The 10,106-nt window shown below is 41.2% G+C and overlaps 1 protein-coding gene across 1 annotated transcript in view; it reads left to right on the top strand.

Moving 5' to 3' along the window:
- The window catches only part of LOC101846269, a 9,876-nt gene extending 6,876 nt beyond the window's left edge, over positions 1-3,000 (top strand). Inside the window, exon 3 of the mRNA XM_005092344.3 lies at positions 2,518-3,000. Coding sequence (XP_005092401.1) covers positions 2,518-2,567 — 50 coding nt within the window. The 3' untranslated portion in view covers positions 2,568-3,000. The remainder of the gene's footprint in view (positions 1-2,517) is intronic.
- The last annotated feature ends 7,106 nt before the right edge of the window (positions 3,001-10,106 follow it).

Genomic DNA, 10,106 nt, shown 5'->3' with positions numbered 1-10,106 from the left:
GTAGAGTAAGCCTGATTATTCGTTTGGACTTCTCTGTTGACACCCACCCCTTTGCGCTCATATGACCTTATGCAATTGCGAGCGCGTAAAACCTCCACTAAAATAAAAGAAAACTAAACATCTCTGCTTCGTCTTTTCTTTCTACTGTTATTTTATTCTCTAGTAGCAGCACATCTAATCTATGGCACTTCTTTAACATATATGTGTGTTGCAATCAAGTGCCGTTAAACTCTAACTAAATCCAACGCTGAACCAGAATGTTGTAGAGACGAGAGCCGAGGGTCAAAGAGACTATTCATCATAGTCAAAGACCTTTCTGTATAATGATATCTAATACTGTATCTAGAACCTCCTTGATCATACTTCATTCTCAGGTGCCCTGTTACAAAAGGTGGGGTGTTGGGTGGTGTGGGGGGGGGGTGACCCGGGCTGTGCTGCCAAAGCTTTTAGACAGATGAACAAACCTAACCGCGCGTGAATGCCTTAGAGCGAGTCAGGTGACTACACCCCTCCCTCCTCCTCCCGCTCCCCTCCTCCTCCCCTCCCTCCTCCTGATCTGACGTTGACCTCGGGGGTGGCATAGGCGGTTTTAAAGGGCATACTTTCATCTCTCACACTGTATGGGGTAATGGACATAACATGTGTGTACAGAACTCCCAATTTTTATGTTTTTCTACATGATGTGTGAAATTGGGTGGTTGGAGGTCCTACTTAAAGATCTCTTTTCAGTCCTTCCCTCTGCTTTTTCAATCCATCTGCTATCTGTCTTCCTTATTCCTCCTGGCCCCAAATGATACCCTGCACTAACTGATCGTTATTGGATCAATGTGCTTCTCTTCATTCAAACAAAAAACCAATATTTGTGAAGACGAATGCACCATGTGGTTTATTACAAATATAATTTGTGTGATGTTGTGGTGAAATCAGGCGCAAGTAAAAAAAATGAAATAGCAGAAGTTGGCCTTTTTTCAGACTGTTTGGCAATTTTCATCACATTTTTCTTTTGTTCTAAACACTTTTTGTCCATTTAGCCCTGTTGCTGTCAGTGCTGTGATAAACTTGCACTGTATCAAGGGAAAGTCTTAGGAACAAGGGTGCACCTTTAGATGTAATAAATGAACTCATGTGATACACAGACAAGTGGAAAGCTCTTTGTAAAAGCTGTAACTTACGCTGAAAAAATGTACGATTTCGACCTTTCTGCAAGGTCATGTGACCCCTATAATCTGCTAGAAACCGCAGAAACTGCCAAAGTAGCCTTTTTCACTGACTTGCAGAGTTGCAGCCACCAGCAGTTCTAAGATAAATAGCGGATGCTATTTTGTTTTCCTCTGGCTCAAAATGAGTTCTACTAACTAAAACGGGTCCTTCTTTTTAGAATTAGTGTTTCCATGATTCGTTAAAACCGTTTTCGGAAACTACTGAGGACAATGATAGTGACAATGATAAGCCATTTTCACTGACTTGCAGAGTGAGGCCGCCAACTGTTCTAAGATAAAAAAAACGGAGTAAAGGACGATCTTTCTTGTTCCTCTGGCACTAAAACTAAAACATTTCTAATAACTACAGGAGGCCCTTCTTTTTAAAATTAGTGCACTTTTATTCAGAATGGGTATTTTCTGGGTTCAAGTTCAAGTAGACCGTTTTCAGAAACTGCAGATGTCATCAGAGCAATGACTGTCTGGTGGCAAAGAAAGTGCTGATCTCATCAGCACTTGCCAGTAATTGGATTAAAAACACATATTTCATTGTGGATTCTACTGAAAACTTGGTCACGGTCAAAGACACTTGAATAAAATGTAAATCTGTTTCCAATTACACTCAACCATGGAAGTCGCCATACCTTGGCGGTCATTTTCTTGCTAATTCTACCACATTCAATGGCAAATATCTCGACTTCTATTCAAGATAGATTGGGGGGGGGGGAGATCTGTTATCAAGAGCAAAGCAAATTAACAAGGTGTAGGCCTACCAATTTATTTACTGACGAGCGCTTGATTCCACTATATCATGACACACATTTATATTTTGTTATAGACAAAGCTTGAGGAGTGGTTGGCGGGTGCTCTGGTGTGGTTTGCCTCTTCTTTACTGTCAAACGCCTATCGTCCTTATCTCTCCTCCTTTTTTATGTTTGTTACTCTCTTGTAACACCTCTAATCTTCTGGCGCTCATTTGACTTGTGCAGTTGCGAGCGCCGTAAAACCTCTACTAAAACTAAAAACTAGGAGCCAGCCTACCTACATATGATGATCATGCTTTAATATCTTGTATATATAATTTGTAAATATAAAATAATGTGGGTGGTTGGCGGGTGCTCTGGTGTGGTTTTCTTCTTCTTTCCTATCAAACATCTATCGTATTTTTCTCCCCTCCTTTTTTGTGTTTGTTACTCTCTTGTAACACTTACTTCTAATCTTTGGCACTTATATGACCTTATTGTGTTGCAAGTGCTGTAATACTCTTACTAAAACTAAACTATAATTTCTCTTCTCTTTTTCTCTTTTTTTTTTCCAGAACCAAAAAAGTATGGAGATGTATTGTACTCGTGGCAGCCATGCAGATGAAGGACAAGCGCTTTTTATGATTATTGTTGGGGGGGGTTTTTTCACTGTCGTTTCGTTTGTTTGAAAATGAGTACTTTATAAAGAAGAATGAGCACAGTTACTTCTGATCGAGTCACGGACTACCTGCTGTTTTGACTTTTTCCACCTGGATGTACCGTGGCTGGGGTCTTATATTTTGTGTCTTAGATACAGAATATTGGATTGTGCTTGTTTTGACATCAACAACAGCATAAGTTACGCTTACAATAATGATGCCATGGCCAACATTATTATCTGTGAAAAGTGTACACTATCTTAAAAGTGCAGATCGGATTATGTACAGCTTATCTCTCTTCACTGAACAGATAACTTCTAACATGGATTCTAGAAGGCATAGTGCTATGTCTAGGAACTTATTTAATGAATGAAATAAAAATAATTAGATTATCCACTTCCTGACTGTTTTGAGTTGTTTGTAAGTCTGTCAATTTTAATTGTTTTTTATTTATACTGCTCTCAGTTTCCTTAGCATAGTCGCCGGGGGTTCTCATGGCCTAGAGGTTAAGGTGTTTGCCTCTTATTCAAAGGTCCCGGTTTCGAATCTGGGTAGTGACGGAAACATTTTCTTCTTTAAATCATCTCCTTTCCCCTCCTTTCCTGCTCTGTAGCTATGTTCTCTTGTCTGCTTTCGTCTCCACTTTCTGCCCCCACCCCCTCACCTGCTTTGCCCCCTCCTTTGGGCTCCTGACTCTTTCTGCAGCCTTTGTACTGCTTCTCCTTGGCTCCTTACTGCTGTCTTTCAGCCACACCCATGGTCTTTTGGTAGGAAAGATCTACGCCTGGCCTTCTCAGACAAGGGCGAAAAGTCTCGGAGGTCCTGTGTGCAAGTTGCGCTCATTAAAGAACCCTTGGTTGTCCAAAATGGACAAGAGTAGGCTTCAGCCGCCACCCGCGCAAAATTCAAAATTTCCTACCAACTGAAAATGTTAGGTGTGCCCCGCACACTCTCATGACCTTATCCAGTTGCAAGGGCCGTAATACACTTACCTGGGGAAAAAAATTATAGTCGCCCTGAAAAGTTAGAACTGCCCAATACAACAGTTTACTTCTCCTGACTCCGGGCTGGGCATTCATCATTTTTGCTTTTCTTGCAGTGTTAGTGTTAGGAATAAGGGACAAACCATAGAAGTGACATTCAAGTGTACTCATGTGGCTTCAGTTAAGCTTAAATTTATATACCCTTAACTGTGTAGCTTTATTGTATATCGGTACCGTGTGTTTTTATGCACGCTACTTGAAATCGAGATATTAAAAAAAATTTAAAGAAATTCTCAACACAAGTAAGTCATTCACAAAATGTTAAAGGGGCGCTACTGCATTTGAACCCTATTTTGATATTTCCTTGTTGCGTCCCCTTTCACTTGTGTCTCTCAATGTAGTCGTATACTAGGCGATCATAAATCAGTCAGCGCAGCCCAAGAACTACACACCTTGCTTGTGGGCTGGCACACCGGCCGCTCAGGCTTCGACCCACAGCAAGCAGTGGCCTTCGTAATGATAATGATTACAACGGCCACGGCTAGGCGGTCTCTTTCTCCCTCTACCCTTCTCTCTCTCTCTCTCTCTCTCTCTCTCTCTCTCTCTCTCTCTCTCTCTCTCTCTCTCTCTCTCTCTCTCTCTCTCTCTCTCCCTCTCAATCTTTCCCTCCTCTCTCTCTCCCTCTCAACCTCTCTCTCTCTCTCTCTCTCTCTCTCTCTCTCTCTCTCTCTCTCTCTCTCTCTCTCTCTCTCTCTCTCTCAATCTCTCTCCCTCTCAATCTCTCTCTCTCTCTCTCTCTCTCTCTCTCTCTCTCCCTCTCTATCTCCCCCCCCCCCTCTCTCTCTCCCCCCACCTCTTTCTCTCTCTCTCTCTCTCTCTCTCTCTCTCTCTCTCTCTCTCTCTCTCTCTCTCTCTCTCAATGGTTTAGCTTCCCTGTGTTTGTGTTTAAACTAACGGACATGTAAAACATTATTCTAGACAGACAAAAACGATGGAAAGACAGAAAGTTGACTTGAGTTGAGGAGTTTTACGGAAGTGGAGGGCACACACTGATATGTTTTTTGATATTGACACCTTTTCATAGGATAAAATGTTTGGTAAGCTAGCAATCCATGCCCGACATTCTGTTTCATCCGTAGGAAATCCATACACGGTCACTTTTTCTGCACCTTTCTGACTGTCATAGCCAGTTTTGCATCCACCAACTGAGCATTTTCTTCCCATTGTTGTTCTTATTCCTTCAGTTTATTTTGAAGGTGTCAGTCACAGTCCAACAGAGTCATAACCACACATGATGAAAGCAAGAAATAGGCCTAGAAGAGAAGCATGTAAGCACTGTGAAAGAACAGCAGATATTAATATACAAAGCAGGCCGGGAAAAACACAAAGGAGCTCCCCCATAATTATGATCCGTATACTTTTCCCTACCTAACAGGGGTGGGCCCCTAGACGCTCAGAGTCTAAATATATAGATTTATATCTGCATGGTCCTTTTAGCCTATCCTATTGTTTGTGTTACAAACTAATCTAAATCTAAAAGTAGATCTAGGGATAGGATGGAGAGTTAGTTTTTAGTGGTTGTTTGCATAGAGAGGCTCTAAGTCAGTGAAGAGTGTGCGGATCAGGAGGGGGGCCTCCACTGTGTAGACATGGATTTTAGACAGATATGAATTAAACTTGCACGGTCAAAACTTCACTGTAGGTTTAATCTAAACACGTACACTGATGGAAGAGATATTTGATATTCACACAATCCAGATGATTTGGAAAAAAAAAACTGCATTAGGCCTCAACTAAAAGAATCCAGGCATTCACTGAGTACGATGGCGATAAAGAATCTGAAAATGAACAGTAGGCCTACAGTGCAGCCAAACAGCACTTCAAATTTGCGATCTCAAAACTGTTGGTCAATCTTAATTAATTAATTAATTAGTCACCACTTCTGTTCCCCAACACACACAATGATGTAGAAAATATTCACATAATCCAGATGACTTGAAAAGCAAACTGCATTATGCAGAAATAATCCAATGTCAAAGCATGAGCAAACAACAATTCAAACTGACCGCCGCACCCTGCGTAGGCTTATCACTACTAATGATCTACAAGGTTGTGGGCCTACTACACGGGTGTGTCAGCCCACAAGGAATCTAGGTCAGTAGCGCGCAGGTGGCCTGATTATATGACCGTCTAGGTCGTATACCTTTACCTGTGCTGTGTCGCTCAGTGTGTTCGTGTACCTGTGCTGTGTTGCTCAGTGTGTAGCTGTGTTGTGTCTCTCAATGTAGTCGTGTACCTGTGCCGTGTCGCTCTGTGTGTAGCTGTGTTGTGTCTCTCAATGTAGTCGTGTAGGCTACCTGTGCTGTGTTGCTCAGTGTGTAGCTGTGTTGTGTCTCTCAATGTAGTCGTGTACCTGTGCCGTGTCGCTCTGTGTGTAGCTGTGTTGTGTCTCTCAATGTAGTCGTGTAGGCTACCTGTGCTGTGTTGCTCAGTGTGTAGCTGTGTTGTGTCTCTCAATGTAGTCGTGTACCTGTGCTGTGTCGCTCAGTGTGTCGTGTAGCCTACCTGTGCTGTGTCCAGTGTCCGTTCACCTATTTATAATACATGTATCAATAGGGCCAAGTTTTCAAGTATAATTTGCTCGTCTTGCTATACATGTAGGTATAGAAAACCCCAAATAGAATATCTTTTGCAATTCAAAAGGAACCTGCTACATCATCCTTCATTATGTGACCTCTGAGTCTGTTTGCAGTGGTAAAACCGACACGGGGGCGTGGGTGGTTGGCGGGTGCTCTGGTGTGGTTTGCTCCTTCTTTCCTATCAAACATCTATCGTCCTGATCTCTCCTCCTTGTTTTTTGTGCTTGTTACTCTCTCGTAACACCTCTAATCTTCGGCACTTATACGACCTTATTGTGTTGCAAATGCTGTAAAACTCTTACTTTAAAAAAAAAGATGTGTTTCTACGTCCTGTGGCATGCCCCATGCCTAGAAGACATCTTGTTGTCAGTGTCAAATTTTGACACTTGTTACTGTTATTGTTTTATATATATATATATATATATATACACATATATCTGTTCAGGAGACCCTCCTCACCCCTCCAACTAGCTGACGTCAACCAAAGTGTAACATGTACATAATACATTGTATTAGATAAAGGCAGAAGCATGCCTCCTGAACAGATGACAAAGGGGGAGGGGGTGGCATTTTTGGCCAAATTTACGCTGACGTGATATTTGTGAGCGGTCCCTTACAGTAGTTCCACTCTAGGTCTGTCACAGGGCATTTCGGGTTCAATTCTGAGAGGGAACTGAATTCTTCTTCTTGTCCTACCTGACTGGAATGTGTCCTCTCAATCAGGTGCTCTGATTAATTTGTAAAAGTAAATTGTCCTCAGCTGTGCCTCGTGAGGCGTTTTAATTCTAATGTCTAGGAGCTCTGGTGTGGTTTGCTTCTTTTTTTCCTATCAAAACATTTATCGTCCTGAGTGATTACTCCTTCTTTTTCGTGTTTGTTACTCTCTTGTAACACCTCTGACCTTCGGCACTTGTACTTGTATGACCTTATTATTTTGCAAGTGCCGTAAAAAAAAAAGCTAAACTAAAAACTCTAATGTCACTGGCACAAGTATGAGTATGACGGTGTGTATTTTTGCTACTGGTATTAGGCCCCCCTAATGTGGTAGGCCACCCTCGTGGGTCGTTGGCGGGTGCTCTGGTGTGGTTTGCTGCTTCTTCTTTCCTATCACAAACATCTATAGCCCTCATCTCCCCTCCTTCTTTCGTGTTTGTTACTCTCTTGTAATTGTAACACCTCTAACTCATTGAGGACACGCGTTCTGCACGTTTGAATTTGAAGACTTGCTGTTTTGGGTACTTAAAAAACGAAAAAGCATAACTTCCTTATAAATTCGTGCAAATATTTCTACATTATATCTGAAACTTAAAAAGGCAGGGAACAATATGCACTACATGTATATAAAATATGCAAATGTATGTTTCTGATTTGTGTACAAGTATAATGGTTGAATATGTGCAGATTTATTGACTCTGGTCTACTGCTGATCGGACGTGTGTATCGGATACGACGACAAAGAGCTAATCTTCGGCACTTAACCTTACTTATCGTTTTTATGTTGCGAGTGCCGTAAACTTCTTTGTAGTAGTTATAGTACTAATTTAAACAGACCACCCTGTATATCGCACGGATATTTGAACTCTACACCGCCTGTGTCCGTGGTGTAATGGTTAGATGTTCCCACGTCGCACGCAGGAGACCCACGTTCGATTCCCACGTGGGAAATATTTTAATCGAGTGATGTATCTCAATCTGTCTGCCGGTATGTTGTATCCCTCTCAGCCTGAGTTGGCCCTGACAAACAACGTCAGAAGCCAGCCTCCTAAATAATCGAAATTGCGTCAAAACGGGCGTATAAATTCCTACGTACCGTATACAGTAATCTGTCCCCGGGTTTTTATGCACCCCGCATACTTTATCAAAATTTGATCTTTTTTGGCATAATTTCTTATTATTTTCCTTTATCATTCTTTGTTAATTAACATTAAACAGAATCGCATAATTTCTCATTTTTGGGCCCAGTTTGCATAATTTCAGAATTTTTTTTGCATAAAATCTATGGGACAGAGTAATTAAAAAACGAACTCCACATCTTTTCTTTATATCTCAGTTAGTGGTGATGAGACTGGCAGGAAATGGGAGGGAAAGTTAATTCACTGTATCCCCTTGTGTTGTGTATAATTTAGTAACAAAGGCGCAAAAGAAAATACATCATATAGATATACATGCAGGGGCGAAGGCTGACTTGTTTGACAGGGTAATCAAAGTGAAACGGGACCAGATATGGCCTGTAGATATGACACAAGAATCTTATTCGAGGCGGCGACTCTGAGTTGTGAAAGAAAAAAAATCCGGAATTCATATTGTATGTTCAACCGCCAAAATAATCGGGAAAGTATCTTATTAAATATCAGTTCCAACTAAAATTAAATTTAACTTTAGATGTGAATACATAAACACAAAGCAAAGAAGCAGAGACGTCAGTACTAGATCTATATGTTATAGATTTACCAGTGAGTCTAACTCTTTGGTAGAACATGACAATTATCATTTTTTAAATTTTACATTTGGCTGTTTTTGTTAGCCTTCCGCGGCCAGGAGCTGGTGTCATAATCGAGATCACGATCTGATTATAGGACGGTAAAAAGTCGAGGAAAAAAAGCAAGCACTTGCAACAGTGAAGAGATTGTTAGGAGTTAGTTCCCCTCACATTTGTGAGGTAGACTCGACCAGTGTTAGTTAGCTTACACAATCAGGGCTTGAGATTGATTTTAACTGTGACCCCAAAGGGGTGAACAGGGTATATGTGGCAATGAGACAGCTTAGACTGCTATGCACATGTTCCCTTCAACTATATTGGTGGACTCATCCAGCCTCACTTTAAGCTTACTTGATCAAAGCTTGCGACTGCTTATGGAGTGGCCTGATGGGGGTGAGGAGGCTATTTCTGTGGCCGTGAAACCGTTTTGAATGTTAGGCATACTGTTCATTGTTGATTACGAACGTCTTTTGACATTTAATTTAAGAGGTTTACGTTTATGGATGAATTTGACAGCGACAATATTTCAAAATTAGGAAGGGAAGCAGTGATTATTTGATTAGACGCTTCGCCACTGTATACATGTGTAATATAGACCTAACATATTCGCACGAGATCTCTATGTTTACTTGTTCCATTGTAAGCGTGTTTCTTGATCATTGACACAATAACAGATAACCCAGGGAATGAGCAAGACAGTCGGAAACAACAGAGGGACGGAGAGAAAAGAAACTGCAGGACCTACCAATGGTGCCCTCCTCCAACCACCCACAATGTGTACCGGTACTTCTTTCAAGTTATTTCAACATTATATAAGTCAGATTGTTGCAATATATGGGCACTATTCAAATGATAGACAAAATATTATTAAAAATGACGATAATCTATAATGTCTTGTTTTCTGTGGAGTTGTAAACGTATAATGGTAATAATAATAATAGTAATAATAATAAAAATAATAATAGTAATAGTAATATAATCAGGGGCGGTTTGTTAACTGGGCAAGACCGGCGGTGCCGGTCAGATTTTTGTCAGCTGAACTGTGGACTAGAGGTTTATTGCTGATGACGATTTTCATTCAGTTTTAAATAAATCCAAACAAACATATATCAACATTCAAAAGCACCTTGCCGATTTGAAGGCGCTCAAATAGACGAGTGGGATTCACTGTTGTTTTGTCGCGACATAACCTCATTCCTTCACGTTTGTTATCGCGCCGGCTCGTAACTTTAAATCGTCTCCCGTCAAACCGTCTCGTCGCGGAACTTCATACTACGCACGAGTCCAAACACAGGCCTAGCGATGACGTCAGTCCCATGGACAAATCCATCGTCAGTCCGCAAAGCGATTTGTACATCCCTTAATTGCCAGATTGGCCTCTTTGTAGCTTACAAAATTGAGAAT

Source organism: Aplysia californica, unplaced genomic scaffold (assembly GCF_000002075.1).
Source record: "Aplysia californica isolate F4 #8 unplaced genomic scaffold, AplCal3.0 scaffold00045, whole genome shotgun sequence".
Classification (NCBI taxonomy): Eukaryota; Metazoa; Mollusca; class Gastropoda; order Aplysiida; family Aplysiidae; genus Aplysia; species Aplysia californica.
The sequence above is the reverse complement of the archived record's forward strand: the minus strand, read 5'-3'. Positions and strand labels throughout refer to the sequence as shown.